The sequence below is a fragment of the Oncorhynchus mykiss genome, chromosome 1 (genome assembly GCF_057628025.1).
Source record: "Oncorhynchus mykiss isolate SJ-2025 chromosome 1, ASM5762802v1, whole genome shotgun sequence".
Lineage (NCBI taxonomy): Eukaryota > Metazoa > Chordata > Actinopteri > Salmoniformes > Salmonidae > Oncorhynchus > Oncorhynchus mykiss.
In genome coordinates, this window is record NC_143022.1 from 69079932 (window position 1) to 69098165 (window position 18234).

The window sequence follows — 18234 nt, forward strand, 5'->3', positions numbered from 1 at the left end:
TAGTTCTATATTTTTCAAGGATGACATTAGAATAATGAAGGTAAGTACAATGAAATGTATTTCATTTAACTGTTGAAAGCGAGGAAGGAATGAAGCAACAATAGAAAGTGAAAGAGTAAGCAGGCTAATAACAGAATAAATATTATGGAAGGTACAGTATATGCATCAGCCTACATATTATACAAATAGGCTCTATTAAAATCAAATTTGCTAGCCTATACTTGTAACTTTGTGCATGTGCTGCACTAGAATCGCATGTTCTTTTCTGCTTTATCATGGTTTGAATTATGTGCATAATTCCAGTCCATATAATACAGTATAATACATTACAGTACAGTAAAACAGTCCACACTCAAAAGGATTAGCCTACTGGAGCTAGCTTCATTTTACCAAAGAGAACATATAGCTAGCGACATCTATGGGCTTTTATGTTTTTCTGTTGTGTGTAATGTGCAGTAGCCTATATAATTTATGTATTGGAGAATGGCACAATCTTTGGGCTTGGACTATTAAATGTTGTTAATGTTGGGCTCATTAAATGCATTAAATACATTTAATACATCGGTTTCAGGTAGCATCATATTTTAATTTTCATGATGATTAAAGCTCTAATCAAATAGAGACATATTTATATGCTTCATAGTGATTTTGAATGACACTTCCGGTTTTGGCGGGAAATACCGGGTTACCCGTAGGCATGGTACATCTGTAAAATACAGGGAAAATATTCAACCCTAGTTAGTCTTAAAGGAATAGACAGATTTGCCTGTTCCTATTCAGTTTCTCTTTTTTGTCATGGAAGTATTATTGAGAAGTTTGTAAATATATACTTGGGATTATTAGCAAATATCTCAATTGAATGTCTGGATCACCATCGTCATCTGTAAATAAAAGCACAACTTGCACCTGATCCTACCTGCCTTCTGCAACATTTAATTTGCTACAACACAGTTTAAAAACCCAGATGCGCAACACCACGAGACTTTCGGAAACGCTTGCGAAACAGCCCAAACAGCCCAGACCTTGAATTGGGGTTTGAGAAGTCAATCAGAGAACAGCTAATTTTTTTCTTATAGTTGTTAATTTTCCCAAAATCTAAAGGCAAACCCTAGACTCGAGCCAATGTGTTAAGTAGTTGAACACGATTTTACTCCAACCTCGTGAACGTGACAAACTGACATCTTCATTTTCGTCGAAAAACAACTTTATATCGAAGCGGTGTCTTTGATTTGACGGCCTGCACATGCGCAGTTCGGCGCGAGACAGACCCGATGAGGTGTTTCTACGCATGAGTTTAGCTAGAAGTGTGATTGGGTCTTTATATTGGAGAAACAGTGGAAGCCTCTCTTCATACTGTAGCCCACTGTCTTTGGCTACAAGGTCCCTGTTCAATAGGAAGAATTTCTAGATTCCCCTAACAGAATTAGTCTTTCTGTTCAGGCCTATACTTCCATTAAATAGGATTCTCCCTGAAACAGGTGCCGACTCTGTTCACTTATGGTGCTGAATCTCCGAGTGCCCTGCGGCTTGAGTGCCTACAAATCTGTTTCTTACACTGTATTTTTTTTCCAGGATACCTTCTCAACTATGGCAACAGACTCCCTCCCTCTTGCTGTGATACCGTTAAAGATGAATATCTCAGGGATCTGAAGAGGAACGCAATCATCCATTAATAAGTCTACAGATTTTTTTTTATGTGGCCCTAGATTCCTTACCCGATACATTGTGATAATGTGGCGCTGCATAAAACCCATTGACAAAAGGATCAAGTTATACGCCAATTTAATGATAAGTAATTTGTCACACAGCACATAACGGCACCAGGGCCTACTGTGATTAGGCCTATATTTATAATATTTTTACCAATAAAACTGAATACTCTACAAGTTTAGAGAAATCTATCCCGATGTAATGTAGTGAACATTATACCATAATCCAGTCCGTGTATTGGTATTATGGGATTCTAGTTCAATGTTTTACAGTAGCAATTACTGAAATCAGTCACAATACGAAATGCTACCAACAAAAAAAAACACAAATAATTTATAATACTTTGACTATATAGTTTCACAGACATATTGTTGCATTTTTTCTGGTTTGTGCGAAATCGATAAGAATAATATAAAACCAGTCTACACACCACCAAGGTGAATTAGTTTAGTCTTGACAGTGTTGGGGGATTGGTAATGTATTGATGCATGAGTGCCAAATCAACACATTTGTTTCTATTTGTCTTAGTCACTTATTTTTGATATTTATGAGTCTTGTTTTTTTTGTTGTGTATATTTTTATATTTATATAGTTTTAAATGTTATGATTATTTATTTGTGTTACAAATGTCTGAATAAAATTAGTTAGTGCAGAATAGTGCATATTTTATTTATTTTTTTGGAGGGGGGGGGGGTTACGCCCAGGGAGCCGTACAAGCTACAAGTGTGTGTGTGTGTGTGTGTGTGTGTGTGTGTGTGTGTGTGTGTGTGTGTGTGTGTGTGTGTGTGTGTGTGTGTGTGTGTGTGTGTGTGTGAGCGAGAGACCCGTGTAACACTACTCGGATCTGCACACGGAGGACTAGTTGGTTTGGACACTTGAGTTACAGGCGCTCAGAACACCATGACGTGCGCAAGGAGTCAGGTGCAAACGGCGAGTGCGCTCGGTTGCATGGTCTTCACGATAACTCCAGTCGGTCAGATCTCTCTCAGAAGGATAATAACAAAAGAATGCTAATAATAGCGGCCAAACACTTTGACGACGTATTGACTCCTATATTGGATTTAGAGAGGGATAAAGCATGATGGTTGTATAAGGAACGGGTGCCTTTTGGCGCTGTATAAATCGCAGAAGGTGCCTTTTTCAGTACTTTACAAACACCTGTCAACAATTGGAAGATGAAGTTTGGGAAGAGCATCTGTATCCTTAATGTGGGTGGCACAAAATATGCGTTCCCTAAGGATGTGATAAAGGATTTCCCTCTGAGCAGAGTGAGCCGTTTGCACAAATGCGCATCGGAGAAAGAAGTACTGGAAGTGTGTGACGACTACGATCGGGAACGGAATGAGTTTTTCTTCGATAGGCACTCGGAGGCTTTTTGTTTCATCATGCTGTACGTGAAGTACGGGAAGCTACGGTTCGTCCCGCAGATGTGCGAGTTATCATTCTATAACGAAATGATTTACTGGGGGCTGGAGAGCTCACACTTGGAGTTTTGCTGCCAGCGGAGACTGGACAATAAGATGTCCGACTCGTACATTCATTTCTCCGAGGAGGAAGTCAAACTCGAGGAAGAGTTGAAGGGCGAGAATTTGATGACTCGCGTGGTCACTGAGAGAGAGGAGTCCAAGTGGCTGGAGAGAATGAGAAGTACTTTTGAGGAGCCGACTTCATCAGTCGCAGCACAAATCCTGGCCTCAGTGTCCGTTATATTTGTTTTAGTGTCCATGGTGATGCTTTGTGTGAGTACTTTGCCAGATTGGAAAACCGCTGAGAACAACAGCGTGGAGGAACACCAATACAATCCAGACTCTTTAGAGCATCCATCCGGGTATCTATGTTCTATCTTTTATTAAATATTTCCAGATTTCTCCGTTATTTGATTGCCTGCGATGTTGATACATTACATAGGATCAATACTCTACTTCTCAATGGACTTGTAACTTGTAAGGAACACAAGACTGCACAACGTTTTATTTCAGCTGCTGTGACATAGGCCTACCAGCACTAATTTAGAATGTATATTGTTGTATTCTGCATATAATACAGTGGAGGCTGGTGGGATGAGCTATAGGAGGACGGGCTCATTGTAATGGCTGGAATGGATCCAAGTTAAGGGTTAAGTAAAGGCACTCATTCTGAATGGTTAAGGTGCGGGTTAAGGTTAGGCAATGGAGTTAAAACATTACATTAAGTTTTAGCATTAAAATAAGTTAAAGCACATTAAACATCACACCTTAAAGATGCACTATTCAGAAATCGTTCCGCCATTACCTGGTTGCTAAAATTTGAATAGTTTGCCTAATTCCAGTTTGTGACAAAACAAGCAATTATGGTTTAGAGAATCATTGTACCATCTAAACCGCTGCAAAATATATTTTCCATTACCAAAAATATTGTATTTTCAGCTGTTTGAAGCTGGTGTACAAAACCGAAAGTAAAAGATGCAAAAACGAAACTTAAGGATGGGAAGCATAGAAATAGCGTACATAGAACAGATCTGATCTCCCAAAAAGATAAATATTGCAGCTTTAAGTTTAGCATTCATTCTGAATGGTTAAGGTTTGGGATAGGGTTAAAACATTTCGTTTAGGCACTCATTCCAAATGGATAAGCTAAGGGTTAAGGTTTGGGATAGGGTTAACACCAAACATTTCAAACCTGTGTCCATGGTTGGGGTCGAACATGCAACCTTCTGATCCAGAGTCATGGGATTACACCCATCCACAATGCCATTACACACTGTATGGCGAGTTTTGAAGGCATTTCCCGATGTCCTCAGGACATGGATAGATGTCCAATTTCAACATCAATCTGGAAGAAAATAGGTGTGTAAACTGTTATTGCCTGTCTTGGTGAAAACAAGTAGCACTCTCTATAGGCCTACTTTCAATGCATTTTCCTGCAAACGGTGGGTTTTCCCTCAACTACACCACTGGGTCTACTATTTAGTAGTCCCCGACAGTGCCATTTCTAAGCAACATAAATGGCACCTAGGGCGGCCCCAACCAAATGTTAGGGAAAAAAGTGTATGTATATATTATATACTATTATTATTACTATTTTTAGAAGCCAGTCTCAACTTACTGTTGGTTAGGATCGTAGAATCCTGTGCCTTTTTCAGAATTTGGTAGTGCATCAGCAGCTGTCCTTTTGTTATGTAATTCACTGACAGTCACTCAATTAGCCCATGTCAGCTTGTATTTTATAGATAGCTGGCTAGACCAATTTACCTAGCAATCTAAACCTTGTAGTAATCGTGGCCGAATTACTGATGTAGCCAGGGGCCCTAACCACCAGGGAGTACTTATTGATTTTGTTAGTTATTCCCACTCAGCTAGAGTATCATATGAACATGGAATAAGTCATGGCAAACTGTGTAGAATTACAGGAAATTAGCTTTAAAACGGCTAAATCTTCTCAAGGTCTTATTATAGAACTATTTTTATTTTATTTTATTATTTCACCTTGCTGCAGGAAATGAGCATTAAAACTGCTACATTTAATCTTCATACCATAGCAAAGTGTGTAGAGCAGCACATTTTCTCTCCACCACCAAGAGGGGGGCTACTAAAATGTTTTGGCCATGAGGTGTGGGGGGGGGGGGGGCAACCAAATCTCGCTTAGGGCCCCCAAAATGCTGGAAACGGCCCTGGTCCCCGACCACATGGTCTCCTGGCAACAGATTGTAAGAATCCCTGTGGGGAAGGGGGCAGAGGAGGAGCTGAATGTTTATTAAAGTTAAATGTCAAGGGAGCTTCTGGTCTGGTCCTACCAAGTGAACAACACATTTCATGTGCCAAAGTCTCCATTTTGTATGTTGGCCAATTGTCATTACAATATGACATATTATACTATATGGACACTTAAAGGTGTTCAATCTAAATGTGCATTTCCAGAAGCACCACTGTCCCTTGCACTATTGTCGTTTTTGTCATGCATTTTAATCTTTCAGCACTAAGTCGTCATAGTCTTTAACACAAGAGAGGCTGAGGAACTTAACAAGTTGGAGCGTTGCCTCTCTTGTTACAGACAACACATGTTTACAGTGATAAATTTAGATTAAGGCAGTAAATGTAAATGAGTTGTGACTGTCTCGGCTCCCTTTTTGGATGAGCGCGTATGTATCGGTAACTGTCCAAGTTGATGATTATAGTGGCATCTGACAGTACCTCTTCAAGGCACTGATTTAAGTGGTAGACTACTATAATACCCAGGACCTGTCTACAGTGGTGATTTTTAGTGGTAGACTACTCTAATACTCAGGTCCTGTCTACAGTGGTGATTTTTAGTGGTAGCCTGCAGTATCTGTCCAATGTGCTGATTTCAGGTAGAGTACGCCTGTTATCATAGGAGACGGTCAAGGAGACAGGTACAAATAATTATGTATTGCTGTTTCTTGGTGTAATACACTAAGTTTCATGTCTACTTTTTTTAAAGACTCATGTTTACTTTTGATGTTTTGAAGGAGATCAGAACATGAATCAATCTAATTTAGCCATGTATCAATACATATAACTGTGTCAGCCAATACTTCTGTCCATTTGTCTACAGAGCTGTTTGTCATCCCTTTCTTGTCTGCTCTCACTCTGCTCTTTAACCTGTGTGTCTGTCTTGTATCCATGACTGCCACGCGGACCGCTCTCAAGGTATTGGTACCTGAAAGGCACCCAACACTATCTCTGTGTGTGTGTGTGTGTGTGTGTGTGCGTGTGTTTGCGTGTGCGTGTGTGTGTGTGTGTGTGTGAGTGTAGTTGTAGGCAATGCAGGTAGGTATTGTTCTAAGCCAGTGGTGGGAGGTTATGGTTGTATCTGATTTGTTTCCCTTTTCAATGGGCAAATGTTTTCATGTGAGCATGATGTCACAAATGCCGGTTGTCCCAAGGTAATACAGTAAAGGGTACTCACATTCTACTCAAGCAACTTAGGATGCACTAAATTAAAATTACTTTTGGGGGGGGGTTGTATCATTTGATTCACACAACATGCCTACCACTTTCAAGATACAACATATTTTTTATTTTGAAACAAAACAAGAAATAAGACAAGAAAATCAGAACTTAAGAATGCATAACTATTCACCCCCCCCCCCCCCCCCAAAAAAAAAGAAAAGGTCAATACTTTGTAAAGCCACATTTTGCAGCAATTACAGCTGCAATTCTGTTGGGGTATGTCTCTATAAGCTTGGCACATCTAGCCACTGGGATCTTTGCCCATTCTTCAAGGCAAAACTGTTCCAGCCTCTTCAAGTTGAATGGGTTCTGCTGGTGTACAGCAATCTGTAAGTCATACCACTGATTCTTAATTGGATTGAGGTCTGGGCTTTGACTAGGCCATTCCAAGACATTTACAGTGGGGTAAAAAAGTATTTAGTCAGCCACCAATTGTGCAAGTTCTCACACTTAAAAATATGAGAGAGGCCTGTAATTTTCTTCACAGGTACACTTCAACTATGACAGACAAAAGGAGAAAAAAAAATCCACAAAATCACATTGTAGGATTTTTTATGAATTTATTTGCAAATTATGGTGGAAAATAAGTATTTGGTCACTTACAAACAAGCAAGATTTCTGGCTCTCACAGACCTGTAACTTCTTCTTTAAGATGCTCCTCTGTCCTCCACTCGTTGCCTGTATTAATGGCACTTGTTTGAACTTCTTATCAGTATAAAAGACACCTGTCCACAACCTCAAACAGTAACACTCCAAACTCCACTATGGCCAAGACCAAAGAGCTGTCAAAGGACACCAGAAACAAAATTGTAGACCTGCACCAGGCTGGGAAGACTGAATCTGCAATAGGTAAGCAGCTTGGTTTGAAGAAATCAACTGTGGGAGCAATTATTAGGAAATGGAAGACATACAAGACCACTGATAATCTCCCTCGATCTGGGGCTCCACGCAAGATCTCACCCCGTGGGGTCAAAATGATCACAAGAACAGTGAGCAAAAATCCCAGAACCACACGGTGGGACCTAGTGAATGACCTGCAGAGAGCTGGGACCAAAGTAACAAAGCCTACCATCAGTAACACACTACGCCGCCAGGGACTCAAATCCTGCAGTGCCAGACGTGTCCCCCTGCTTAAGCCAGTACATGTCCAGGCCCATCTGAAGTTTGCTAGAGATCATTTGGATGATCCAGAAGAAGATTGGGAGAATGTCATATGGTCAGATGAAACGAAAATATAACTTTTTGGTAAAAACTCAACTCGTCGTGTTTGGAGGACAAAGAATGCTGAGTTGCATCCAAAGATCACCATACTTACTGTGAAGCATGGGGGTGGAAACATCATGCTTTGGGGCTGTTTTTCTGCAAAGGGACCAGGACGACTGATCCGTGTAAAGGAAAGAATGAATGGGGCCGTGTATCGTGAGATTTTGAGTGAAAACCTCCTTCCATCAGCAAGGGCATTGAAGATGAAACGTGGCTTGGTCTTTCAGCATGACAATGATACCAAACACACCGCACGGGCAACGAAGGAGTGGCTTCGTAAGAAGCATTTCAAGGTCCTGGAGTGGCCTAGCCAGTCTCCAGATCTCAACCCCATAGAAAATCTTTGGAGGGAGTTGAAAGTCCGTGTTGCCCAGCAACAGCCCCAAAATATCACTGCTCTAGAGGAGTTCTGCATGGAGCAATGGGCCAAAATACCAGTAACAGTGTGTGAAAACCTTGTGAAGACTTACAGAAAACGTTTGACCTCTGTCATTGCCAACAAAGGGTATATAACAAAGTATTGAGATAAACTTTTGTTATTGACCAAATACTTATTTTCCATCAAAATTTGCAAATAAATTCATTAAAAATCCTACAATGGGATTTTCTGGATTTTTTTTCTTCATTTTGGCTGTCATAGTTGAAGTGTACCTATGATGCAAATTACAGGCCTCTCTTATCTTTTTAAGTGGGAGAACTTGCACAATTGGTGGCTGACTAAATACTTTTTTGCCCCACTGTAAATGTTTCCCCTTAAACCACTCAAGTGTTGTTTTAGCAGTATGCTTAGGGTCATTGTCCTGCTGGAAGGTGAACCTCCGTCCCAGTCTCAAATCTCTGGAAGACTGAAACAGGTTTCCCTCAAGAATTTCCCTGGATTTAGCACCATTCATCATTCCTTGAATTCTGACCAGTTTCCCAGTCCCTGCCAATGAAATACATCCCCACAGCTGATGCTGCCACCACCATGCTTCACTGTGGAGATGGTATTCTCGGGGTGATGAGAGGAGTTGGGTTTGCACCAGACATAGTGTTTTCCTTGATGGCCAAAAAGCTCAATTTTAGTCTCATCTGACTAGAGTACCTTCTTCCATATTTTTAGGGAGTCTCCCACATGCCTTTTGGCGAACACCAAACGTGTTTGCTTATTTTTTCTTTAAGCAATGGCTTTTCTTCTGGCCACTTCCGTAAAGCCCAGCTCTTTGGAGTGTACGGCTTAAAGAGGTCCTATGGATAGAAACTACAATCTCCGCTCTGGAGCTTTGCAGTTCCTTCAGAGTTATCTTTTGATATCTTTGTTGCCTCTCTTGTTGCCTCTCTGGGCCCTCCTTGTATGGTCTGTGTGTTTTGGTGGGCGGCCCACTCTTGGCAGGTTTGTTCTGGTGCCATATTCTTTCCATTTTTTAAATAATGGATTTAATGGTGCTCTGTGGGATGTTCAAAGTTTCTGATCTTTTTTTTTTAACCCAACTCTGATCTGTTCTTCTCCACAACTTTGTCCCTGACCTGTTTGGAGAGTTCCTTGGTCTTCATGGTGCCACTTGCTTGGTGGTGTTGCAGACTCTGGGGCCTTTCAGAACAGGTGTAAAAATACTGAGATCATGTGACAGATCATGTGACACATAGATACACACAGGTGGACTTTAGAAGTCACATAATTAGTTAAATAAAGGTAATTGGTTGCACCAGATCTTATTTAGGGGGTTGATAGCAAAGGGGGTGAATACATATGCACGCACCACTTTTTTTTTTTAACAAGTTATTTTTTTCATTTCACTTCACCGATTTGGACTATTTTGTGTATGTCTATTACATGAAATCCAAATAAAAATCAATTTAAATGACAGGTTAATGCAACAAAATAGGAAAAACACCAAGGGGAATGAATACTTTAGCAAGGCACTGTATATCAGCATTTGACAACAGCATATTTTGATGGACTAGACTGGAACTGGCTTTTGACTAGCTGACTGCAATCCCTCATTACAGCCCTACCTCTACTCTGGTCATTTGTGGCAGTCTGTCCTCACACGCTCTACACCTAATAGGCATACTCAGGGCTCAGTCTCAACCAAGTCTAACTTGCCTTTAATCCATGCTATAATTAAGGTGGAAAAGAAGCTTCTAAAATCCCTTATCAGTATGCCTCTACCATATTCTTGCCTGGAGTATTCTGTACACACTGAGCTGCAATACATTTGTATATAATGTCCAGGCCCTGGAATGGTCTCAGAATCAAATGAAAGTCAAAAATGTGCATGCTACTTTGATTTGACATTTGCTGCTGTTATATGTTGTCAAATGGGTTTACTTGAGAACATTGCAAATTATCATTGTCAGTCTGAAGGTTGTTTCTCACTATGTGGCTTAGTTAATAAGGTAAAGTATGGCAGCAAAAATATAATACCGTAAATTACAACCTCACTTAAAAACGCAGAATATCTTCTGCAGGTTCTGGCATAAAGAAATTCAGGTGGTCAGGTTGGTAAATTACAACAGGATTACGATGTCAACATGACCAGCATTACGATGTGAAAATGTTAGAATATCAAGAATCAATTTATTGCATCAAAATGTAAGAGCATCCATAAGTCATATCCCACTGGGCACCGACGTCAGTTCAACGTCTAGTTTTGATTTACATTTGGCTGAGTTGTCAACCATTGTCAATTCAATGTGAAATCAACAAAGAAAATGGCACCATGTCATTGGACTTAGGTTAAAAGTTGGGTGAAAAAAAGACAAAATGCCCTTTTGTTAATTACTTTTTGCAACTCCAATTAGTTTTCCACGTTGATTCAACGTCATCACATTATTTGTTTTTGGTTGAAATTACATGGAAACAATGTTGATTCAACCAGAAAAAAAGGGTTAATAAAGGCTTTCCCTGTGGACCAGTGTTTCCCAACTCCTGTCCTTGGATACCCCCAACAGCACACATTTTTGTTAAAGCCCCAGACAAGCACACCTGATTCAACTTGTCAACTAATCATCAAGCCCTCGATGAGTTGAATCAGGTGAGTTTGTCTGGGGCTACAACAAAAATGTGTGCTGTTGGGGGTATCCAAGGACAGGAGTTGGGAAACACTGCTGTAGGCTAACCCTTTTTTTGTTTCAAAACACTTTCGACCAAACAAATAGGCCCTATCCCTCAAGAAACCATTTAAGAGCCCTTCAGTGAAAAGGTTCTACCAGAAACCAAAATGGATTCTACGTAGCAACTTTTTTTTTGTAAGAGTGTAATGTCTGCAGTCCATTGCTTGTAGATATACAGTAGTGTGTAGACCTATAGTGGAATTTCCAGCTCTCATGCTCGCGGTAACTCTGCCTGGTTCTCCCTCCCACAGGATCATCGAGGCTGTGTGTATCGGCTGGTTCACCGCTGAGTGCATTGTGCGCTTCATCGTGTCGCGGGACAAGTGTGAGTTTGTCAAACGGCCCCTCAACATCATCGACCTACTGGCCATTACACCCTACTACATCTCCATCTCCATGACGATGCTGACAGGGGAGAACTCCCAGCTTCAGCGGGCGGGCGTCACCCTGCGTGTTCTGCGCATGATGCGCATCTTCTGGGTGATCAAGCTGGCCCGACACTTCCTGGGCCTGCAGACTCTGGGGCTAACACTGAGTCGCTGCTACCGGGAAATGGTGATGCTGCTGCTGTTTATCTGCGTGCCTATGGCCATCTTCAGTGCTCTAGCCCAGCTGCTGGAGCATGGCTTGGACCTGGAGTCGCCGAATGAGGACTACGCCAGCATTCCAGCCGCCTGTTGGTGGGTTATTATCTCCATGACCACTGTGGGCTATGGAGACATGTACCCCATCACTGTGCCTGGGCGAGTGCTGGGTGGCCTGTGCGTGGTGAGCGGCATCGTGCTCCTGGCACTGCCCATCACCTTCATCTACCACAGCTTCGTGCAGTGCTACCATGAGCTCAAGTTCCGCTCGGCCCGCTGCACGCGGAGCCTGTCCGCAGAGTTTCTCGACTGAGGGATCCCTGATGTGGCTACTCCCCCTGACAACTCTTCAGAGACCTCCATCCACCCTGGAAGTGTGCATCGATCGGAAACATGACCTCTATCATTGGTCTCACACTTTATTTGACACATTTTTTTTGATTTATCCCTCGTCTTGGAACATCAGTATGAGGGGGTTATGTGTTTTGAGGTTTGCATATGGCACAGCCTTCTTCAATAGTCAATTCCAAATAGGAAGTAACGGAACCCGATGGGGACAAGGACTGTTTCCACGGCTGCCATGGTGACAGTGGTGTTCGGGGCAGATGTCCCTGACAGGATGTCAGCGTTGGAGGGCAGCTGGATTGTGTCAGACCAGACAGAGGCCTTCATATTACTGTGGATTATACAGAATTTAGCCAGTCTCACAGTACAACCTTCTTCTCACATGGCGACATGCCACAAAAGAGATTGGAGTTTTAATGCAATTTTCAATCCCACACTTCTGGCAATGTCACAGTGTGAGGATGGAAGGTAACATTTCTCTTCTCTTTCATCGATCATTTCTTTCTAGTGTTCCTGTGGCCAGTCAGTGAACAACAATGCATTACCAAGAAACCAAAGCGTATGAGTACAGAGAACACTGTCCCCTTTAATCTTTCACTTCAACGCTCACGCTTCCCCTTTTATTTTGCGTAGGCAAACCTGACAAATATAAAAACACAACACTTTGTGAATTTGAATGAGCCCATTTACAACTCAAACAAGGTCACATTCTAAACCTATTAGCCATTCCACCTGAAAACCAAACCAATGCAAAGTGGTTTTGAAAGGTATTTTTTCGCAGAAACCAAGAGAGGGGGTGGGAGGGGTTGAACAAGAAAGAGTACAGTACCGTATGGGTCTGTCAGCTCAGCTGTGTAGGCAGGTCTTTAATGTGGAACACGGAGCCACAGAGCGAGAGTGTGTCATGGAGAAACTGGTGGTTCGGCTGACATCACACAGTGCAGTAAGGAGAGGGCATGTCTGCCTCAGCCTCGTGAGCGCTGCGGGTCTTCTGACTGGAGGAGTGGAACCATTTGTGGCTGGTGTCAAAACCTTGGTAGCCTCTTCCTGTCACAACAAAGGCACTCGGCACAACCACCACAGCCTTGGTAGGCACTCCTCTCAATGTTGTTGTCTGGCCCACCCGCTTCTCCTCGACACTCTTTCGACGCCATGTTTGGGTGGCTTGTGTGACGCATTCGGCCTCCTTTCCTGCCAGAGTGAATTTGGGTGTCTCTGAAAAGCTTTTATCATGCCTTCACTAATTTCTTTCGTGGGGAATTGGGAATGGGGTCATTGTGTGTTCTCTTTATATCAGCCGGCTTCAGGCTACACTACCTGTTATTACTAACAAGCACCATCTCTGTTTTCCCAGATTGTGCATAGATGTGTTTGCTCTAGGACTGGGTTTTCGTGTTCGCTAACAGAATTTGTAAATGTAATATTGTAAAGGGTTTGCTCTCTGAAAAAAAAACAATCTGTTCTTGACCTCATTTTATCTGAATTCTATTTTCAACCAAAGCAGTTTTATATCTTCCAGAAGCACTTTTTATAGTAGGAGCAGAAAATGAAAGTTCATCAAGGTAATGATTAATGTATATGAGTGTTATTGTCAGAGTGCTCTATTTGATGTGATAGATATTGACTGCCGGGACTCACAGTCTAATTGTACTAGTGATGCTGGTTCTTTTGACACAGATTTAGTTCCTTTGCTTTGTCCTCGGTGTTATAGTTTCCACTAGCTGCAGACAGCCCCATCTGCTCTCTCTGATCTACCCCCGCTTTCACTTGGCTGTTTTCCAAACCCAGTAGTCACAATGCTTTAACTGTGTGGAATGTTGATAGGATAAGATTGATTAAAACTGTTATTTCAGAACTTTGGGCATCAGGGTCTTGGAAGAAGAGAAGGCTTGACTAGACTTAATCGACTTTGAAAATGTTAGATTTGCATTTATATTAGTATGCAGGATGGTGTTGTTCAGAGGTATTGGAAGAATTGTATTGCAAGAGCCTGTCATCTAAGCATTCCTTCCTATTCTCACTACAACTTCCCTGGAGGAAAACCAATTTCATTAAAACTTCAACAACTTCCAACAGGGGGAGTTTGCAATTCCAACGGCCCTAATATCTCTATGCCGACGATGAACTCAAACCAACAGGTGCAATATCACACCAAAGAGCCTGAGAGTAAACAACTTGAGTATTCACTTTGAGAATGTGAGCAAACAATGAGTTTTGAACGAGAAGGGAGCTGGCAGCAATATGTCGCCTATCTCTGTAAGAGCCTCCTTACCAACATAAATCATTTCCTATCACTTACTCTTGTCATCCTTCACACGACAAACAAGGTATATTATCTCTGCTCTGGTTTATAAACTCATAGAAAGTCACATTGCTCCACAGCAATTAGGACTTGTATATCTGACCAGCCTATTTTTCCTTGACATCAATCCACATCAATCAGATCTCCCTGGATTCTACTCCAATTTAGTGAAACATTTCCACCACATTCATCAGGGATTCTAACTGCTACAGGGGTAACTGAGACTCTTAACACCATTGATGGGACCACAAGCTGGAGATTCTCTAACCATATCCTGTCCCTCTTCTTCTTCTTCGTCTATCTTTCTGTCTGCCTGGCTCTTTTTTTTCTTTCCCCTCTCTCTCACATACACACACACACACACAAACACACACACACTCTCTCTCACACACACACAAAGGTGAGCGTTTGGTGAGTGTTTTTTCTCTTGGAGAGCTCCATTTTAATAACATGGGTAAACAAGAGAGTGGATTTCACTTGTATTTTGCCAATCCAAACTGCACATATGTATAATGAAAAGTCAGAAAGGTCATCATAAATGACATTATGAATAAATCAATTGACACACAAAAAGGGGATTATAAATCAGGCAATAAAAACTCATTTTGAGAAGATTAAACATTGTTCACTGGTTATAAAATCATCGTGTGACCTATTTAGTGTCTGTCTGACTGACACCATGTCACTTCTGACATCGCTCTTCTCAATGAAATACTCAAATAGTCCATGCCCCACTCAGTGCAATCTTGATATTTGGACCAGGACAATATTATGTGAGTATCTCTGTTGTCATCAGAATATGTATTTTGACAAAGAACTGAAACTGAAAATGAACTGTTCTGGAAAAGTTACTGTTGTGTTGAGGATCAGGAATAAGGCAATTGGATGTTGGTTGGAACAAATGTTGTATTTCTAAAATCAGTTTTTCAGAATAAGTGCAGAATATTTTCACTGCTCTTAAACCCTTTAGGACAGATTTCTATGCTCACAGTGGATGTAGTTGGGGCAAAAGTGGGCCCACATTTGTTACAATGGAAAAAATTCAAGAGAAAAATACCTAATTATTATTTGAAAAGTTTGTACATTTTCTACAAGACTTAAAATATGACTTATACTCACATAAATAGAGGACCTGCTACTTCTGGATACTGTACTTTGTCACACCCGAACACCTTATGTGGGCATCTCTAGCTTATTGCTGCTTCAATAGAATGTACAAGTGCAACCGTGCATATATCTCTTGAAGAAATGGTTGTGTTTCTGCAAGCCATAGTTTTTCCCCCTTATTTTTTATGGAACCAGCTATTTTGTATAGAGCTTATGTTGTTTACAGATAGACTGGTTGTATTTAAATAAAGAAAATCTAAGTCTAATCTGCATGTCTGTCTGAGTACATTTAGGGCTTACATGACTGTACACATGCATTTATTTAACCAGGAAAAGTCCATTGAGGAGCAAGGGATACCTGGCCAAGAAGGCAGCAGCAATCAATACAACATTACAACAACAACAAAAATAATGCGTACGATACAATCAGCACAACAACAACACAATCCCGTCTACAGAAACACACAGTCTTGCATTGAGGAGCACTAATAAATCTAGGTGAAGCAATAGATGGTTTCCTGTTCCATGCCTCTGGTGCACATAGGAGAAGGCAGTCTTGCCTAACTTCGTAAAAGCCCTGGGGAATTTAAGCAGCAACCACCTAGTAGACCGCATCTGGTCTAGAGGTAGAGAGGGAGTTTACCCAGAATGCCTTTGTAAATGAACACGTACCAATGTAGCTGCCTGTGCATATAAAGCGGGGTCCAACCCACCATTTGGTACAACATGCAATTGTGGGTGAGTGACTTAGCAGCAATGGTGGGTGAGTGACTTAGCAGCAATGGTGGGTGAGTGACTTTGCATGTTTAAAGGAGCGGGACACTAACCCGGACGCTTATAAGAAATCCTGCTATGAATCATCAACCAGGCAAAGCGTCAATACAGGAGTAAGATTGACTCCTACTACACCGGCTCTGATGCTCATCAGATGTGGCAGGGCTTGCAAACTATCACGGATTACAAAGGGAAATCCAGCCGAGAGCTGCCCAGTGACTCGAGCCTACCAGATGAGCTAAATGCATTCTATGCTCGCTACGAGGCAAGCAACACTGAACCACTTGTCAGAGCACCAGCTGTTCTGTGTGACCACGCTCTTCGTAGCTGATGTGTAGCTGATGTGAGTAAGACCTTTAAACAGGTTAACATTCACAAAGCCACAGGTCCAGATGGACTACCAGGAAGCATACTCACAGTATACGCAAACCAGCTGGCAAGTGTCTTCACTGACATTTTCAATCTCTCCCTGACCCCGTCTGTAATACCTACATGTTTCAAGCAGACCACCATAGTCCCTGTGCCCAAGAACACCAAGGTATCCTGTCTAAATTACTATTGCCCCGTATCACTCACATTTGAAGCCATTAAATGTTTTGAAAGGCTGGTCATGATGGTCATGACTCACACCAACACCATCATCCCAGACACCCTGGACTCTCTCCAATTCGCATGCCGCCCCAACACATCCACAGATGACGCAATCTCTAATGCACTCCACACTGCCCTTTCCCACCTGGACAAAAGAACAGCTATGTGAGAATGCTGTGTGATTTATTCGTGTTGTCATTTCTGGTCACAACTTCCAGACTTGTTTCCAAGCTGCTGTGCGGTTTGTTGCTACTTTGTTGCTAACATTACTTTGCTACCTGCCAACGTTACGGTTTGTACTTTAACATTTTTAATAACCATTTTACATTTTACTTTTTCACCCCGGATGCTTTATCTGGACATGCCTCTACAGAACCTCCACCAGCCGAAGCTAAGTACTAACATTAACATTATGCCATCTAATTGCAGTCGCTGTACTCATAATATACAGAAGAACTATCGCCTTATGGTGAGGATAGCCGTGCTGCAAGCCCAGCTTCAGACGCAATCGTTAGGCAATGGTAATTTAAGTGTAGGAAAGGATGAAATAGTGTCTGTGCCACCAATAAGTACAGATAGTTTAAATCCCCTCACACAGTACCCGCAGCCTGACAATTTTCTCATGGCGTCTGGAGGGAAATGCTGTCAGAACGCTCAACCGCTCATTCAGTCGCTCATTCAGCCGACAAACTTTCAACCGGTTCTCCCCATTTAAGCAACGAGTCGGAATTAGAGGCCGAGCCTTCTCTGGTCTCTCCTCCACCCATTATGGGGTCTGAGTTGCCGAAACCTCCCACCATTAGCTCTGACAAATTGAAAACCCTAGTCATTGGCAACTCCATTGCCCACAATATTAGACTTAAAAATAATCATCCAGCAATCATTTGAACATCTTGACCATGTACTGCTATAATATCCACCCGGCAAAGCCAGAAGAGGACTGGCCACCCCTCAGAGCCTGGTTCCTCTCTAGGTTTCTTCCTAGGTTCCTGCCTTTCTAGGGAGTTTTTCCTAGCCACCGTGCTTCTCCATCTGCATTGCTTGCCGTTTGGGGTTTTAGGCTGGGTTTCTGTATAGCACTTTGTGACATCGGCTGATGTAAAAAGGGCTTTATAAATACATTTGATTGATTGAATGCTGTAAATTCACTACAGTGAATCAGTGTTCAACACCATAGTGCCTTCGAAGCTCATCACTAAGCTAAGGATCCGGGACTGAAACACTGCCCTCTGCAACTGGATCCTGGACTTTCTGACAGGACGCCCCCAGGTGGTGAAGGTAGGCAACAATACATCTGCCATGCTGACTCTCAACCCGGGGGCCCCTCGGGTGGGTGCGTAGTCCCTGCCTGTACTCCCTGTTGACCCATGACTGCATGGCTGCGTACGACTCCAAAACTGTCATAAAGTTTGTAGACGACACGACGGTGCTAGGCCTGATCACCGACGACCAGTGGTGAAAAAAGGCCCCAATTGTCATACTTGAGTAAAAGTAAAGAAACCTTAATAGAAAA

General features: G+C 42.1%; 1 protein-coding gene across 2 annotated transcripts; it reads left to right on the forward strand.

Moving 5' to 3' along the window:
- Positions 1–2587: 2587 nt before the first annotated feature.
- Positions 2588–15622, forward strand: LOC110527154 (voltage-gated potassium channel regulatory subunit KCNG3). 2 transcript variants are annotated; one of them, XM_021608300.3, is made up of 2 exons: positions 2588–3538; positions 11270–15622. In XM_021608300.3, exons 1-2 carry the CDS (start codon positions 2886–2888, stop codon positions 11913–11915), a joined length of 1299 nt encoding a protein of 432 aa, XP_021463975.1. In that variant the 5' UTR covers positions 2588–2885; the 3' UTR covers positions 11916–15622. The 2 variants fall into 2 exon arrangements, with proteins under 2 accessions (XP_021463975.1, XP_090093753.1); XM_090237627.1 differs by having other exon boundaries at positions 2778–3472; positions 11240–13799.
- Positions 15623–18234: the final 2612 nt, after the last annotated feature.